This window comes from Misgurnus anguillicaudatus, chromosome 22 (genome assembly GCF_027580225.2).
Source record: "Misgurnus anguillicaudatus chromosome 22, ASM2758022v2, whole genome shotgun sequence".
Taxonomy (NCBI): Eukaryota; Metazoa; Chordata; class Actinopteri; order Cypriniformes; family Cobitidae; genus Misgurnus; species Misgurnus anguillicaudatus.
This window is the reverse complement of record NC_073358.2, coordinates 28,163,790-28,183,363: the sequence shown is the minus strand read 5'-3', so window position 1 is coordinate 28,183,363 and position 19,574 is coordinate 28,163,790. Positions and strand designations below refer to the sequence as shown.

The following is a 19,574-nucleotide window of genomic DNA, read 5'->3' as shown; positions in this document are numbered from 1 at the left end:
GTTGCTTATTTTCTGTTTATTTACAAGCAAGCACTCTGACTGATTTGTCTGCTTTTAGTTGTTTAAACAAGTCATGTTTCTTCTATAATCTAATGCACTTGTAGTAATTGATAAAAACATTTTTTGTGTTGTTGGATAAACACAGTGAGCAACCTGTTGTATAAGTTTGATAAAATAATCATGCAGAGCAAACAAAATCTATATATCTATCCAACAGTACTGATTATTGCCCTCTCTTTCCTCCTACATCATTTATAGCATTGATTTAACTGATTAAATGTCATATTTTGGTGCAATTTTCCAGACAGGGTTGGTGCCCAGTCTGCCCACGGGCAGCAGGTTGCCCGCACAGAGTCTGTGAGGTGCCCGCCAAAGCACATTCTATTAATAGAATCAAATGTAATATTTATTTATTACATTTTTTTATATTAGCTTGGCTTGTTTTATAAATGTTATACTATATGTATACTGTATCAAAAAGTAGGCCTCCAGACAGTTTTATCCATTGTGGTAGCCCTTGCTTACAAAAAGGTTGGAGACCCCTGGTTTAAATTAATTCAGGACTTGGCCATTTAAGTAGTTTTTCCAAACGCACCTTACTACCTTACAAACATCTTGAGACACAATGAGAATAATATATGTTAAAGGTGCATTGTGTAACTTTTAGTAGGATCTTTTGGCAGAAATGCAATATAATATACATAACTATTTTATCAGTGGTGTATAAAGACCTTACATAATGAACTTTATTGTTTTTATTACCTTAGAATGAGCTGTTTTTATCTCCGTACACCCCGGGTTTCATAAACGGACAAACTGTTTTACAGAGCGCATTTTGTCCCTACATTGTCTCAGACGTGACATGTTTGTCCTGTATCGGCTACCATATGCGTTTTAAAATGTAGGAGTTAAGGGCGATTTATAGTCGTGCGTAAGTTCTATCCGTAGCCTGTGCGTAGCTCTGTGTAGCCTGACGTGCACCTCACAAAAATGTTAACAGCGCGTCAGATCTACGCGGATCGCAAGCGCCGTAATTGGTCCACCAGAACCCCTCCCATCAGGTAAAAAAACTGCGTCATAGGTATTTCCGTTTGTGACGGTGAAAACAAAGATGAGCCAAGTTGAGGAGTGATTTAACTCAAACTGCATCAAAAGTCGCTGTTTATTTACTTCCATCATTGCTGGTCTTCTCAAATCATACACAACAAGTTGCTATTTCTTCTTCATTTGTGGGTTAACTTGCCAAGCTTCTTCTCTGACGGTAGCGCTGCTACTGTGGTTTCACGCGTGGGTACTGCCTACCAGCGGTTTGCGCGTGTGTTTGCACGTCGACGCGGAGGACGACGCAAAAGTATAAATGAAAACCGACGCGGAACCTACGCCGTAGGACCTACGCACGACTATAAGGAGCACTTTAAGCTGTTGGTTGCAATTTGCAATCTCACCACTAGATGCCACTAAAATTTAAACACACCACCTTTAAAATGCACTATATTTCCAAAAGTTTTGGGACACCCCCAAATTATTGTATTTAGATGTTCCAATCGCTTCAAGTGAAAGGAATTCTTAGTGCTTCATCATACCAAGACATTTTGGACAATTTCATTCTCTCAACTTTGTGGGAACAGTTTGGGGATGGCCCCTTCCTGTTCCAACATGACCATGCACCAGTTATGGTGGCCATTCATGCCAGCTCCGCCGGACACGTCCCGAACAGGACCCCAAGGTGCGCTCCCCGGAAGTCGCACTGCTCGACCACATAAGTCATCGAGGTTCTCACATGTCAGTTAAAATACATTAGAAAATTAAGATTTTTTATTTTAAGACATACAATCATTGTAGTTTCATTCTTACCTTAAAATGTAACGGTTGCTTTTCTGAAATTGAACCTGAAATATTAAACCTTGATGACGTATGCGGTCGACCAACGCGACCTCCGGAGAACCCACTCGAAATCCCGCCCGGGACGTGTCCGGTGGAACTGGCACGAATGACCACCCTAGGTCCGTCAAGACATGGATCAGCAAGTTTGGTGTGGAGGAACTTGACTGACCTCAACTCAATAGAACATCTTAGGCATGAATTAGCGCAGAGACTATAAGCGAGGCCTTTTCAACACCAGTGTCTGACCTTACAAATGTGCTTTCAAAAATTCCCATAAACGCACTCCTAAACCTTGTAGAAAGTCTTCCAAGAAGAATTGAAGCTGTTATAGCTTTAAAGGGTGGGCCAACTCCATATTATACCCTATGGATTAAGAATGGGATATTATTCAGGTTCATGTGCATAAAGGCAGATGTCTTAAAACTTTTGGCAATATAGTGTATGTCAGTGCAAGATGTTTTTAAATTAAGGCTGCTCAAACATGCATTTTAGTCTGGGACTAGGATAAGCCCAGTCAGGGAAACAAGCCCTAAAGCCAAAAACACGAATTACTTTTTTAAGCTTGTGTCAAACTTAACTAGATGAGTTCAGGATGACAAGTTCATTGTTTTTTCTCCATTACGCACAAAGTTACAGATGATCCCACACCAAACCCAGCATACAGCGGCTCAGAGAACGTGGCCTTGAATCTGTGGATGAGCTCTATTGTCTCAGACACAGCATAAAAAGACACAGAACCTCCAGAGTAATCCAGATAAACGCCAATCCGTGAGGCAGTTACCGCACCTGGCAAATCCTTGTCCATTTTATTGTGCCAGGCAGAGTATCCAGAGTCCGAACACAGGAGACTCCATGATTTATCGTTGTACCCCAGAAGACTGTTTGAGTTTTTACCTTTGCGGCTGATGCTCTTGTAGGCGACTCCAATAGAAAACTCACCATTCCACTCTACCTCCCAGTAATGCCGCCGGCCACTTAGTGGCTCCCTGCACAAAATCTGGCAAAACCCATCAAAGCGCTCAGGGTGATCTGGGTAGTATTGGGTTGTTCGCTTACGGATCACCCGGCGGTTCCCGTCTGAAAGCGCTAGCTCTTTAAAGGCCGTGTTGACATCAAATGTCAATTTACAAGAATCTGTGAAACAAACATTTTGAGATGCTCTTTTAGTGAAGGGATGGATTACATCAATAAAAAGAAAATGAGATATTATTGAAGTCAGCTCAGACTCACATCTGAGGAAATCCAGTCTGGTTTTAGGCTCTTGGATGTCAACTCTTAGTGTAGCTAAAAATGATGCGTATGAATGTATATAAATTAGTTTTTTTAAATCATACTTTTTTACATTAGGATAATTGTAAAAACTTACGGATTCTCTTACCATTTAAACGTCCTCCAGACCTTGGAATCAAGACGTAGATGGATGTATCACTCACTTGTTTGGAATATCATGCAAAAATACTAATTAATAGTGGATATAAATATAGCTTTATCTATATGACACAGCATGCCTCATATGTTGCAGTTACATTACCCAGTCTGTGAAAACCCAGCTAAAGTCATTTTTTGTAATTTACAGCTTTTAACATAAAATCATCTTACATAATGTAAAGAATATTCTGTGAAAATATAACATTGATATCTTTATTGACTAAGAAAGGCCAAAGATTGAAAATATTGAAATTAAAGTGAAAATATAGCTGTAAGCAGCAATCGGTGTCAAGACCTGGGCACAAAGGGATAAAATAAATGTGGACTGATGAGTGTAAAATGCATAGATATGTATAAAGGCTAGATATCTCGCCTGCACTGCAGGCCAATTGAGTGGAACGTCCCCATTTGCAGCCATCACACAACATGGCGCTCGCTCACGCAACACTGTGCCTCAATGATGCATGCACTTCTAAATTACCATAACTTGGCCATGTTAATAACGTTTGTAAGAAACCAAACCATTTGAAAATCGGTAAAAACTGAGCAAGATATGGTAATTTAAAAGTACATGCATCATTAAAACACAATGCTACGAGTGAGCGAGCGCCTTGTGGTAAGATGGCCGCCAGGTGATGACGTTAGAGACTCCGCCGTAACACATCTAGCCTTCATGGTAAAATGCACAAGTAAAAGCACTTAAAACACCGTTTAATGGTTTATAACTTTTGCCAAATAGATGGTGCTGTCACCAAATTAGTATGAGTCAGACAATACAAGATAATGTCCTTGTATCCATACTGTATCATCTTGACAAATCTGGTGAAAATAACTAATTTTGTTTTGAAATTAAAAACATATATGTACATAAAATCTAAAACAGTAAAGCCCTTTTCATGCAAAGATTACAGAAAATACACAGACATTTTGTCACACACATATTTAAAGTCCTGCACTTGTTTTTTTTTTCACAGCAACTGAAGTCATTATCTGTGATTTCTCTCTTGTCATTTTTTTTTTTGTTGTGAATGTTGATCTGTGTTTAAATCCCCTGTGTCAAAGAGCTGAACCATAACGTCTTGTTGCGATGACACACGTGTCCTCACTAAGGCAAGCCCCTTACAGCATTGTTTTGCCATTTGTTCACACAGAATACTTTCCGTGAATGTTACGCCAATGATACTAGGTTCTCTTTACGGGAGCAATCCCAGAACATCTACAGGACGTGTTTGTGCTCACACAGAAGCCTCTCTGCCAATTTTATGGAAATTTTCTGGGACCAAAGTGGGGTGTGAATGGCTCTTAAGTTGAAACATGGGATGTTTGGTATTGTGGACTCTGCAAGGATTCAGCAATCTAAGGAAATGACTCCTATAAAAAACATCCACCATAGCCATAATAAAAGACATGTTAATATTTTTCTCACCACTATGATCAAGCTCCTTTAGTTCCTAAAATAGTGTATGAAAATAATATGGCATGCCACTTCGAATCGATCAAGTCCACATACAGTATATGATTTTGGGGCAAACCGGTTAGAAGTAAGAAGCAAAAATAGGTGGCGCTTTGCCAAAACAATTGATGTTGCCTCAGGTCATTATTGTGATGAAATCCACTAAAATTGTGTAAATATGACAAAGCATTGCAGACCATTAGCCTGGATTTCTCAGGCAGGGTCATTTTCTATACGGGCATGCAGGGGTTTTCAAACTTTATGATGCCAAGGACCCCCAATTATGATTAATCCTTTCTTAGGGACCCCCTTCCTAAAATATATATGACAATTTACATATATTATGTATAACAAATTTATATTTCTCACGACAAGTTGTATTAGTCACAAAAAATGTTATTAATTTATTTATATCCATGGCACGAAATTCCGCTTTTTTCGTGCCTTGAGCACAAATGTATTTTTCGTGTCACTCAGCACAAATTTCTATAAATAGTTTTTCTTGTCCATGGCACAACTTTCTTTTTTGTGTCATTTTATGTATTGTTTTCTCATTTTTTTCTATTTTTAAATCATTGTCGCTTGGGGTTGGAGTTAGATTTGGGGTTTGGGTTAGAATGTGTTAGGATTTTATGTATTGGTTACATGTTTTTCTTCCGCTTTTAAAGCTATTCTCGCCTGAAGTTGGGGTTAGAGTTGGGGTTTGGGTTACATGTCTAAAAATGTAACAGAAAGTGATTCTAACCCCAACCCCAAGCGACAATGGTAAGAAAATAAGAAAAAAAACAATGAAAAAAACAATACACAAAATGACAAGAAAAAGAAAGTCATGCCACGCACACAAAAAACTATTCACAGAAATGACACGAAGAAGACATTTGTGCTCAAGGCACGAAAAAAAACTGAATTTTGTGCCATGGACACGAATAGATTGATACATTTTTTTGTGACTATAACACAAGTTTCCGTGAGATCAGTATTTGAAAAAAACATTGCTCTGTAGCAACTTTGACAATAAATCTTGTTTCATATCAGCTTTACAGGGAATTCTGCACTATGTACCCCAGTAAGATAAAGGGGACTCTAATAAGAAAAACACAGTAAAAAAAACATACAAATCATGTTAATTATGTAGCAAAAATGAAAGATAAATACATAACCTAGAGGGCCCCTGGGGGTCCCCCCTGGAACCCAGAAACCCCTGCTTTACATGTAATGAATACAAACTGAAAAGAGGGAACTAATTAAATCTTAATCTTTCGTAAAAAACTAGGTTTAATAATAAAAAGTAATTGCTACCTTGTTTGGAAATGTTTCCCAGCTCTTTTTTGCAGATGTCGTCCAGGTGTTCTTTCATGTCAGAGACGGTCTTGGTGATCTCACTAAAGGAAAACTCTGGGTTTATGAGCACTTTTGGCACCATGGGCTCCGGTGCAACGGATAGTGTGGGAAAATTCTACACAAATTAACATTAACAACAACACAAATAAATCTTTACTAATAAATAATTTTCCACGTTGTCAATTTTTTTGTAGTCCTGTTGATGCTAGTGGCACAACAAGTCACAAATCTTTTAATATTTATTCATTAAACTTATTAAGTGTTATGTTGAGCATGTCTGTATACCTGCAAAAAGTGGATGTTGTCCTCTGTTTCGAGTATCTGACGAAGTTCAGCATCCCTCTTCTGAAGTTCCATGATTTCTTGTTCAAGTCTCTCTATGTAGCCCTGAGCCTGTCAATACATTAAAGCTATACTATAGTCGGTATGTAAAGAGGAAAAGCAACCCTATAGCTCAAAATCAAATTTAACAAATGTGCACATTGCCATTCATTCAAATGCTATTCATTCAAACAAAACGGAAGTGGGGGAAGCTTTTTATTTTAACATCAAATTTTTACTGAAAAAAAGACATTGACCACAGTTCCTTTGTAAACTGGTCTTATGCACAACTAAATTCACATCTGAACAGTACACACACCTGAGCCATAGATGCTTGCAGGTTAGCCTGAATGAGCTGGATTATCTCAGCATGCCATCGCTCGACTGCCTGTAACATCTCAGTAAAGATTTTATCACTGTCAGTCTGGGCTCGCTGTGCATTTCCCTTCAGAGATGTAGAAAAGAGAGATCAGTGAATCCTTAAGGTCCTGTTTTATTTACATATACCTCTTTGGTTTGCTTGTTACTATTGTTTTGATTTACTTTTGTGTATTTTTGTGCAACATTGAGCCAAAAAAAGACACTATAAAATGTTTATTGCACATACAAAAATTATAAGTCATTATTTATTGAATTCATGTAATTAAAACCCCTATAATGGGGCTGACCTGTTTCATGTACAATAACACTCTTTTAATTTTATGTGAGTGTACATAATTTTGACATATTTCCCTGAAGTAAAACTGTACTAACAAACAAAGATTGTATCATACTTGTGTCTTTAGTTAGCTATTTGGTTACTGTGAATTGGTGTCACCAGCAGGTGTCAGCAAAGAAACAGTGGCAGTTACATAGCCGTAAGCCTATTCCAGCAACAGACATTTAAGGAAGTTTTTAAATAAAAGTTTTATTTTATTCAAAAACTTCCAGTGACCAGAGGCGTCATGCCCATTCAAACAGAGGGGGAACTTGCCTCCTCGGTTTTTTGAGCCAAATGGATTTTGCATGCAACCTCAACATAAGAAGCGTCCATTAATCTGTTACTTGTCTTTTTATCTGTTTACTATGCAAAATATTATTAATTCTGTGCTGCATCTTTGTCACTTTTCAGAGATTTTTGCAATTTAGTGTTTTTTTTTAATTGTGCTACATTACTTTTATTCTGCAGTCGCAGACGTCATCAGCGTCTGAGCGCGCTCACAAGCTCTTTGCCGCTGCTTCTGCTGCATTTTCCAATCTGAGGAATTAAAACGTGTAAGAAACCCTCACGATATTTCCAAACCTTAGTATGGTAATGTGCAGTTAACCTCCTCTGTGTAGAAAATGTATAGTTTAAAATGTGTCCGTCTCAACGTTATATTAGTAGAGATTTCTAGATTCATCTTGGTACAACGCCAAACTTCGCCAGAGTTCACGGGGGGGCAGAATCACACATGCTCACATATGAGGTAAAATTGAATGCAAAAATCCGTTCCTCTAATAATTTTATCTAAACTTTTTTATCATTATTGAACATTAAACTCAAACACGTGGCTATAGCTTATGTAATTTTCGTTGTTTATATACTTTATGCATTTAATGCAGTTGTTGTGCAAAATGCATTAATGACACAATTAAACAAGTCATTAAAAAAACCTAAATAAACAAAACATGCCGTTTCAGATGTAAATATGATGCCAATATGTAATTATTCCGACTGAATAGTATTTGATTGTTAGTCAACGCTTTTCTTTTGGAGGTTTTTGCATGAACGCAGGGGCGCTCAAATTGTTAAAAATGTAAGTGCCATGGAAAAGACTGAAAGCTCTATTATATTTTGTTTGATGTTTGTGTATGCACAAATTTCTGTGAACTGTGCACACTGTGCCCCCATAAAAATAAATGGTGCATGACGCCCCTGAGATGGTGCTTCTCCTGAAGTCTACTATAAGTTGACTGACCTTGAGAACATCTACATTGTGTTTGAGTTCCTGCAGTTCTTTCATGCGATCCTGAATAACGTGCTGAACCTCTGTCTGAGTCACCACCAAGACTTTCTATAACCACAAACAAACATACAGAGTAATTTTCCTGTCTTCATTACAAAACCTCAATAAAACATTTACCAACAACAAACAACCCAAAATATAGTTAAACCAACCTTTGGGTTTAAATGTACCTATGATGGGTTGTTTCAACCTATTTGTAGGGCAAATATGGACATTTTCTAACCAAAACCAATGGGTTTAACCCCGCTCACGTAAAGGCAGACCTAATCTTTAGTATACTTTTTGGCACATTTTGTCCCCTCAATGTATAGAAAACAAGAAACATACTATTGGTTAGCCTACTATAAAACAATATGTTTTCTTAAAGTGATAGTTCATTCTGTCATCATTTACTCATCCTCATGTTGTTCTAAACCTGTATGAATTTCTTTTTTCTGATTAACACAAAAGAAGATATTTTTAGAAATTATGGTAAACACACAGCAGATAGTAACCATTGGCTTCCATAGTAGGAAAAAATATTTTGGAAGTATTGTAATAAATAATGAAGAAAATATCTTGATAAATGATGGTAAGCACACAGTTCACGGTACCCATTAAATTCCATCATATTTTTTATTCTCAAGTTCTATAGAAGTATCTTATGAAAGGGTTGAAAGGACATGTTTCGGATATTATTGACTGAAAGGGTTTTTCTGAATACCGTAAACTGTTTATATTCGTCTATGGCATCACTTAGCCGACTCACCTGTTTCTCTGGACGTTCATCATCTGCGCTTACAATGTTGTGGCTGCGATGTTCTCGTACTGTACACAGAACACAGATGCACATCTGGTCTGAGCGACAAAACAGCTCCAAGCCTTTCTCGTGCTGTGGGCAGATCTTCCGATCCAGGTGTCCTGTCTCATCCACAAGTTTGTGTCGTTTAAAAGTGGCCGATTCGTAGTGAGGCTTGATGTGCGTCTCGCAATAGTACGCCAGACACATCAGACACGACTTAACTGCTCTGTTGCGGCGACCCGTACAGAAATCACACAGCGCGTCCCGTTTGTACGGAAACGGGGTGAGCTCGGGTAAGGGTTGCCGATGCTCACGGTTGCCCACATTTGGTACATTACGCCTCAGAATGGGACGAGGAGTGAAGGTCGCCTGGCACTGCGGACAGCTGTACACGCCGACGTGGTCTGAATGGTCCCAGTAGATCTTAATGCAGTCTAGACAGAATGTGTCTCCACACGGAATGGTGACAGGGTCTCGCTGGACTTCTGCACAGAGGGGACAGGTGTAGTCACGGAAGTCTGCCATTTCCCAAAAGATGTGAGAAAGGCAAGTGTTTAGAGGGAGCACCTGAAGCAGAAACACAAACACCTGTATTTATAGGCTAGATTTAAGCCAGATGGTGGGGATAGGGGCAAACGGGTGCACTATGCATCCAAAACGACTTACAGTGCATTCAGTATCACCATGGTTGTTCCGATTGAACCTTAGGAATTGGTAATTGTTGAGCCCCAGGAACAACACTGTTTGTAAAGGTCACAGTAAATGAGTTTGGTTGATGTGTTAGATCAATGTTTATAGGCATGTGAAAAAGCTATAGCATATTAATAAGCATAAGGTTTAACCACACATTTACTAAATATGCTCAATAATAACCTAGTCAATCTCTATAACCCCAATGTCATAAAAATCTGTTGGCAGTCTTCCTGTGTCCCCGTAAACCCTCTGTGATTATAGCATAGTATTAAAACACAGTATAAACATGTCATTATACACTATTCATGTGCCCTTAAACCACATATACCCCCCCCCCCAAAAAAAAAACACACACACACCTGCTAAGGGAAATGTGAAGCCATGTTTTATCTGTAAATATGGAAAATGGTTAGAATAAATTTGTTTAGTCAGTGCTGTGTGTGAACAAACTAGACTGACACAATGATAGCTTAATGTTTACTGTAAACACGTAACAAGAATTATGCAGGTAAACATTAAGAACAAACACACACACACACACACATGTTCTGGAAAAAAATCTCAAGGTCAGTCTGTTTTGTGTCAAAAAGGAAAATTCGTAACAAACCCACCAGCGTCCTGTAAATAAGGGCTTACATTACAAAAACTTTGTTTGCCTACCTACCTTTAAACATTTTTGCATCCAGTTTTTTTTACTTTGCATTCATTGTTTTATTTTGTTTTCTGCAATATGTTTAACAGTGGTGGCCGGTGACTTATTTTGCACGATGCGAAGTTCGTTACAACATATGTAGCCCGTCATGTGTGTGGTTCGTAATTTCAAAATATGTGTTCTGCGCCTCGAGAGATCCTGTGAGCATCACGTGTCTTGTCAAAATAAGTGCCTGCTGCAGGCGCGTCTAAAGGGTTTATGATAAAAGAGACGCTCGCGTTTGCCAGATGCTCGCATAATCTCATGTGTAATCAGAGTTTACTGTTAGGGAGTGTCTTGCGTGTATTTTGTGAACGTGAGCGTCTCTTTTATCATAAACGGTTCTGACCCCAGTGTGCAGCAGGCACTTATTTTGACAAAACACGTGCTGCACATGTTTCACATGATGCAACAAACACAGATTTTCATTTTGAGCAACACACATGACACTCCCAACACATATTTTGAATTTGCGCCCCTCGGAAGAGCAGTCATGAGCCGCCACTGGTGTTTATCTTACTTTACTTAGATTTAATTAAATAGCAACAAGTACAGGTAAGTACTGCAAGGCAAAAGAAGCTGAGCTCCCATTTGGATTTGCTACCGAACCCCAATTTTAGAGAAAAAATCCAAATCAGTAACATTTCTGGATACATTTACAGTTGTGTTCAAAATTATTCAACCCCAACTGAAATTGATTGTTTTGGCCGGTTTGACATTGATTTTGATCATTCAGTCATCCTGCTTACAATTACATCAAAGAGGCATGTGTAGGTCAGACAAATATAACATAACATTTATAATGAAATAACCACAAATGTCTTTTCTGTGCTCACATCATTATCAGTTTTATTCAACCCCCAAGTGACATTCAATCTAAGTACTTAGTACAACATCCTTTTACAGTTAAAACAGCTTTTAAACGTGAAGCATAGCTTGACACAAGTGTCTTGCAGCGATCTACGGGTATCTTCACCCATTCATCATGGGCAAAAGCCTCCAGGTCAGTCACATTCTTAGGCTTGCGCACTGCAACTGCTTTCTTTAAGTCCCACCAGAGGTTCTCAATCGGATTTAAGTCTGGTGACTGCGATGGCCACTTCAAAATGTTCCAGCCTTTTTTCTGCAACCATGCTCTAGTGGATTTGGAGGTATGCTTGGGATCCTTGTCCTGTTGAAAGGTCCAACGTCTCCCAAGCCTCAGGTTTGTGACGGACTGCAACACATTGTCATCCAATATCTCCTGGTACTGAAGAGAATTCATGGTACCTTGCACACGCTGAAGTTTCCCTGTACCTGCAGAAGCAAAACAGCCCCAAAGCATGATTGACCCCCACCATGCTTCACAGTAGGCAAGGTGTTCTTTTCTTCATAGGCCTTGTTTTTCCTCCTCCAAACATAGCGTTGATCCATGGGCCCAAACAGTTCTAATTTTCCACAGAACACTATCCCAAAACTTCTGTGGTTTGTCCACATGACTTTTGGCATACTGCAGTCGACTCTTCTTATTCTTTGGAGACAGCAAGGGGGTGCGCCTGGGAGTTCTGGCATGGAGGCCTTCAGTACGCAGGGTGCGCCGTATTGTCTGAGCAGAAACTTCAGTACCCACATCTGACAAATCTTTTCTCAGTTCCTCAGCAGTCACACGGGGACTTTTTTCCACTCTACGCTTCAGATAGCGCACAGCAGTCGCAGTTAGCATCTTTTTTCTGCCACGACCAGGAAGCGTTTCAACAGTGCCCTTTGCCTTGAATTTGCGAATGATGCTTCCTATGGTGTCTCTTGGTATGTTTAACATCTTTGCAATCTTCTTATAGCCATTGCCCTTCCTGTGAAGATTAATCACCTCTTCTCTTGTCTTCCTGGACCATTCTTTTGACTTCACCATGTTTGTAACCACACCAGTAAATGTTTAGAAGGAGTTGAGTATCACAGTCATTTTAAAGCTGCCTAATTGGTGCTTATTAGGCTTTATTGCTGTTCCCTGACATCCATAGGTGTTTTCAATACCTGATTGAAAACACTTCAATGAACCTCTGTTCTTCAGAGTGGTAGTTCTTTAAGGGGTTGAATAATTGTGTCAATGAAGAATTCACAAAAGAAACATTTACTACTATATTACAAAACCAATTGATGTCATTTTAGTTGCATATGGTTCTTTAAGAAGTCATTGTAGGATTTCATTCTGAATACAATTACAAATGTACACTAAATTCCCTAAAACCCTTAACAGCATTGGGGGGTTGAATAATTTTGAACACAACTGTATAATTATTTTACAGTTGTTTCTTATACTGTTCCACTACTTACTTTTATATTCTTTCGTCAATCTGTCAGGCTTGTTTGGAATAATTTAGATCCATTTGGTAACTAATGGATGTGTTGCTATTTCCAGCATGCTGTAGGGGGAGTTTTATTGCTTCTGTGTCTGAGGCTAATTGTTCCAGTATTCTCAGGAAATAGTGGGTTTTTGTGAGTGGGTCTTTATCTTTGTGGTTTTGTTGCCAGTAAGTGAGCTGCTGTATGTGTGAGTGTTGGAAGAGGTCACTGAATCCCATTTTCTAATGCTAAAAACATAATGTGTCTCATTCGACCCATTAGCAAGTGGCAACATTATATTATAAAACAAAGATGTCAATGAAAAGTACTTGTAACAATAGCAATGCCAGCCTGTGTTTGTACAAATCTAACTGTATTTGTAAGGCTCACATTTAAAAATTAACATTAATTTCCTTACAGTACAAATATAGTGAAACATGGCAGTAACACATTTAAAGGGCCCATGGCATGAACATGTTAGCATCGCCACTTTATAGGTGTGAGCAAAAATTAGGTCATTGAAATTTAGCCCTCCTTATGATGTCATAAGGAGCTCTTATTATAAAGATACCGCCCCCTTAATATGCAGTATCCAACCACAGCACTGCCATTTAGTGCAGAGAGAAAGGGAGAGAGAGAAAAAAAATTATTGACAGCACAATTGAGTTTGAATTGCATCAAACCACCATCATTGTAATCAGTGTTTGCACTTCATCTGCTCGTTTGCATTTTAAAGGACACAACCAAAACGACACATTTTTGCTCACACCTACAAAGTGGCAGTGCTAACATTTTCATATCATGGGCTCTTTAAAGTAGCTTTCAAGTTTCAAATGTACATAAAATGGTAACACTTTATTATAATGTTCATTAGTTAACATTAGTTAACTACATTAGTTAACATGAACTAATGATGAACTGCACTTATGCAGCATTTATTAATCTTTATTAATGTTAATTTCAACAATTACTAATACTTTATTATAATTTGGTTAACGTTAGTTAATGCACCGTGAACTAACATGAACAAACAATGAACAGCTTTATTTCTATGAACTAACATTAACAAAGATGAATAAATACTGTAACAAATGTATTGCTCATGGTTTGTTCATGTTAGTTAATATATTAACTAATGTTAACTAATGAACATTATAATAAAATGTTACCCATAAATCATTTTTTTAGATTACCTTTTTAATTTTAACTTTTTGATAAAAATATAGCCTAAGCTGTGCTTGCCATGGCAAAACCTGTGCCAAAATAGCCTACAACTGTGCTGTTTTTTTAACATGATGGTAGCATGATTAAAAAAGATACTAGCATGTTTTAACATTATGCTAACATGATTTAACATGATGCTACCAAAAGTTAGCATGCTTTTACATGAAGCGCTTGTTAAAAAACAACAGAAACCATCCAATATATTCTTTTGAATTGGTTTTAATGGAAACTGTAATAGTCTCTGTGGGTCTCTACTGGTATGTGTTGGCATGTTAAGCATCATTTAAACATCAAACTTGCATGCTAGACATTGTTAGGGTCTATTAAGTACATGTGTGTTGCCATAATACAAAGAGTTGCTATTAAGAGATACTTACTTGATAGCGTCTATTTTGCATAAACTTTGCACATGGATGTTTATATCTGTGTGCATGTTTTGTTTTGTTTTGTTTTGTGTGTGTTTGTTAAAGTAAAAGTCTTGGATTTATTTAAATTCACTTTTGAATGCTAAAACTGCTGTACCATTTGATGGGTGTGGCAGTAGAGAAAAAACAAAACAAAGATGCGATGAGGCATATCTAGGCAGCGATGTGGAAGAATAAGCAGAGAATAAAAAGATTGAAGAAGAGACGACAAGAGGACATGTGGTAGAGAGAGAGAGAGTGAGAGAGAGAGATAGAGTGAGAGAGAGAGATGAGAGTGATGTCATTATTAGTACTGGGCTGTGCTCTCTCCTCCCCTCTGTCTCACGTCATCGTATACACACAGGAAGAAGCAAGAACAGGGTAGACACACAAACACAAGGCCCCCCCAACATACACACGGTTAGGAGGAGCAGTGAGGAGCACGAAACACACACCCTTCAGCATCCTTTCAGGAGCAGCTTAGCATCAGTACCCAAGATCATCCACCGCTCGCAGGTAGGCCTCTCTCTTACTATCTCTCTCTCTCTCTGATTTATCTACCAGACGTCCATCCAAAAGTATTGATGTTTTAACTACAAAGCCAGACAGGGAATATATGCATGGAATATGGTTAGATGTAGTCTTGTTTATTAGTACAGTTTAAAGATAATATTTAGCATAAATGCACCCTTTGAATACATATTCAGCAAATATTAGATTTATGTCAAATAATGTGCAAACATTTTTTGTCTGTGTTTTTTTATTTCCCTGTTAAAAAATGTTTTCATGCATTTATGACTTAATGTAGTTCTATTTGATTATTCTGATTATAAAAGTAAGCGCAGTGCTCCATTCAGTTATGGATGACGCTTTTAGGGATTACAAATACCCCGATATGGCAGCGTAACAGTAAGAGACATACAGTGAAGGAGAGGAAGCTAATTCAGTTAAGTGGGCTATTATTGAATTACTGCTTTTAGTGTGAGTATTATACATTTGTGTGTCTGTGAGTGTGTATTTAGGGTACTTGTTGTCAGTTTGATGTGTGTTGTGGTGTGATGTGTAGCTGACATGAAGCTGTCAGTTTTCCTAATGGAGTAAATGAACATATTTGTGAGCAAGGAACAGTATAGAATCATCAGATATCATGGTGTGATGTACACACACCGTTGCCACGATTCTGAGAAATCCTCAGCACTGTAGACATTATTACAATCCAACTAAATGAAACTACACATGCAAAATCACTTTCTGCCTCTCAGTTTCTTTGTAATTCTTTATTTTTCCCTCTTAGACAGTGTAATCTGCCAGTATGGCTGAAGGTGCAGGTGAGGTTTCGCTGGGAGAAATTGAGACTTCATTCCGTAAATTTGCAGTTCATGGAGACACCAAGGCGACGGGGAAGGAGATGAACGGGAAAAACTTTGTTAAGCTGTGTAAGGACTGCAAGGTCATCGACGGAAAAAACGTCACCAGCACGGATGTGGATATCGTCTTCAGCAAAGTCAAGTATGATTGTGTTCAATCAAGAAATCTTTGTTTATTTTTTAATACATGTTTGTTCCTTAAATGTCATCTGAACCTTAAAGGTGCCATAGAATGGAAAACTGTATTTATCTAGGCATAGATAAATAATGATAGCTCTGTACATGGTAATGACATATTGTGAGTCTCAAACACTATTGTTTCCTCCTCCTTATTTAAACCTTGTGCAAGCAAAAGACCACTAAAAAACAGGCCAATCTCAGTATAACACTGACTGTGATGTACCACAGTGATGTACGTCCCCAACATTAAATTACACATTAAATTAATTAAATGTTTTTATTGCTGAGTTAGCGCTATATGCTAGTTAATGCTATATGCTAGGGTTTAGGTTAGGCTGAAGTTCTACTATTGATGTTACAGTTACGTTAAGCAGGTCCATATGAATAAAAACAAACTTACCACTCAGAAACATCCATTAACAATCTCCAAACAATTGATTATTCATCAAAATCTGTATTTTTTCTAATACAGGCTCAAACATAAGGCCTGTTGGTGTAAACAGGCCTGTTGGTGACAACCGTGGTGTAAAACTGTTTATTGATTAGTTTTGAACTTAATAAACACAAAAACTTTTTATGTGGGTATCAATGAACAATGTAACATATTGTATAAATGCATTCAAGTTGATTAAACTTAAAAACTTGCATCAGGATTAGGGTTACATCAAAGTGCATCAAGGATTTTTTTACAGTGTATGCTGAGTTGTTTCAACCCGAAATGCTGGGTTGTTTTAATCCCATTGTTTGAATTAATTTAACCACACGGCTGGGTTCATCCATTTTTTACCCAATGCACTTTAAGTTGTGCATTGTCTTTTTCCCTAATATTATCTAGTGACCAATAAAACAAGGTTCATGATTATTACCTATTATTAAAAAATATTTAATATGCCCCACACTAAAAAATTCAGGGTTGTTAACCCATGCTGGAAAAATACTAGACAGAACACATAACTGGGTTAAAAATGACCCTGGATTGTTTCAGTCCAGCTGCTGCATTATACAGCCCATGATTGGGTACAACCCAGCATTGGGTAATTTTAAACCCAACGGTGTGTTCTGTCCAACAGTTAACCAACATGGGTTAAAAACAACCCAGAATTTTTTAGAGTGCATGCCAACTCCCAATTTTAATGGGAAATATGTTAACATAGGAAAACACTTTGCTTGTCAAGCCATTTCATCTGGTCTTTAACAGTATTTAGGTTCCACGTTTCATGTTTCTCTTAAACGATTTGCCATCCTGACATTAATGTTTGTGTGCTTTAGGGCTAAGTCAGCACGTGTCATTACATTTGAGCAGTTTACTCAAGCCATGTCTGAACTGGCTCCGAAACGTTTTAAAGGGAAAAGCCAGGAGGAGGCAGTACAGAGTCTCTATGGTCTCATTGCCGGAAAAGAACCTGCCAACATAGGTGTCACTGTGAGTTACACCAAATCAAAACACAGTATGATGAACTACTGAGTTTCTCTATGTTCTGACCCAATCTTTTTCTTTACATAGAAAGCGGCAAAAGCGGCTGCTGTTGACCGGTTAACCGATAGCAGTAAGTACACTGGTTCTCATAAGGAGCGCTTTGACGCATCAGGAAAAGGAAAAGGCCGCGAGGGGAGGGAGGACATCCCGGATACCAGCGGATACGTCTCGGCATTCAAAGGCCAAGGCACCTATGACAGCAAAGTTAAAGAGGACGAATGAGAGAGAAATAGCTAAAAAGAGACAAATGCTTTATGTATGTGCATTATGACATTGTATAAAGTCTTCCTATTATTTTGTTAGCATCTGGATTTTGGCATGCATGCAAAACAAATCCCTGCATGGCTCACAGACTTAGGTTTGCAGAAGATTACGCTTTGCGAATGTACTCTCACAAAAATACCCTCAGGCGAGGTTTTTGTCTTAACGTCAAGTTAATGACTGTTGATACCTGCTGTTTAGCAGTAGAGCTTTTACAGTAATGAGGTAATTTATGCAATAAGTAGCAGTTTAGTCATTTTAAGTGTAATATATTGCTGACATTACTGTGTTAATTTATTTATGTCCCAATGTTACACTAAAGTGATTTCAGTTCTTCATCTTATTTTCAGAAATCCCTCATGTTTAACACTCATGTTACTCATGTTTACAAAAAAATGTAATTCAAAAGATAAATTCAATTTGATTAAATGCAAGTAAAATTATCCAGGAAGTAAATTAGTCATTGTACCTAGCTTTAATGTAGTTATGTATCTTTTTTAGTAGTTAGTGTACCTTACTATTTTATCAAATGGTAGCATGACTGTATAGTCCAACAACAATACGTTAAATTATGTAGCTTTCCCAAAACTGTAAAAAGAAACGCACTCTTTCACACTTTCATCCAGTAAGTACACTAAACAGACAAAACCGCTTTCCTTGTAGAAGATATGCAACAGCACTACCTAACAGAAAATGGTCATGTTGACAGAGATTGGGTCATTGTGTTATTACATTTTTTTATTTGATTGCAAGCATATTTGCTCAACTCTTTTGACCATTTTACATAATGCTTTCAGCTTCCAAAAATAAAACTTGAATGTGGAAACGCTATTTCTCTTTCTATCTCTCTGCAGAAGTTAATATATTTAGCACTTTATGTGTTAATGTTTGGTCTTTGTTGTGCCAAGATCTTAATCAAACTGTAAACACTGCGCTAGAGTCGACTCAAATAAAATGGGTATTAAGAATGGCATGTGGGAATACTTATATTACAACTTTTGTTACATGATGCTCTGCATCACTTCTGTACTGTGATGTGTTTTATTGTGGACAGAGGTGTGGTGAGTTCATCTGCATTGTTTGGGGCTTTAATCAAAGAGTTAAGAAAAAAGATCCTTTAATGGGAAAAACTGTTTGATTGCTTGGAAAAGATAGCAGTTTGAGCTCTTGAGGTCAAATTCATCATATTTCATTTCTTGCTGTTAATGTCATTGTGGTGTTATATTGTTGTACAGTTTTAGTGTAAAGTTCTGTGGAGTTTTGTATTACAGTGCACCTGAGGTAAACATCCTCCTTTTGTAGATATTTTCACTGAGGGCTTTTGTACAAACTTTTCTTTACAAACACCTGAATGTCCCTTTGCACATAAACACAGAGGAAGGTGGAGTGCTGTCAGGTTATAAAGCAGAACACAGATTTGGATTTGTTCCCACTGAGACCCCAACAAAGCTGAGCAGAGGCAGTGAAACATGAAAGGTGAGAAAATTACCTAAAATAAATGTTTTATATGTTTATATATATTTATTATTTTTTTAATAATAATAATTATTATTATTTTGTTAGCTTGTTTTAAATACACTGTTATTATGCAGCTGGTTGCCATTAACTTACTGTAGAAGATAAAGACTGAAAATGTTTCATGTTCATTTAACTTTGAACTGTTGCCAGTAAATAACATAAATGTAAAATCTACAGTAAGTTACTGGCAGCTAGTTGCCAGTAATACCAAAAAATACTGTAATTTTTACAGTGTAGTTTTTAG

At 37.7% G+C, this 19,574-nt stretch overlaps 2 protein-coding genes across 2 annotated transcripts; one reads left to right on the top strand and one right to left on the bottom strand.

Moving 5' to 3' along the window:
* Positions 1–66: 66 nt before the first annotated feature.
* ftr84 (finTRIM family, member 84) lies at positions 67–10,202 on the bottom strand. The gene is made up of 8 exons (XM_055199731.2): positions 9,164–10,202; positions 8,368–8,463; positions 6,747–6,872; positions 6,392–6,499; positions 6,065–6,221; positions 3,263–3,316; positions 3,115–3,168; positions 67–3,018 (listed from the first exon to the last, which is right to left on the bottom strand). The coding sequence occupies exons 1-8, from the start codon at positions 9,719–9,721 to the stop codon at positions 2,486–2,488; spliced, it is 1,686 nt and encodes a 561-aa protein (XP_055055706.2). The 5' UTR covers positions 9,722–10,202; the 3' UTR covers positions 67–2,485.
* Positions 10,203–14,881: 4,679 nt separating this feature from the next.
* tppp2 (tubulin polymerization-promoting protein family member 2) lies at positions 14,882–18,643 on the top strand. Its single transcript, XM_055199736.2, has 4 exons — positions 14,882–15,043; positions 15,822–16,036; positions 17,344–17,497; positions 17,579–18,643. Exons 2-4 carry the CDS (start codon positions 15,840–15,842, stop codon positions 17,771–17,773), a joined length of 546 nt encoding a protein of 181 aa, XP_055055711.1. The 5' UTR covers positions 14,882–15,043; positions 15,822–15,839; the 3' UTR covers positions 17,774–18,643.
* Positions 18,644–19,574: the final 931 nt, after the last annotated feature.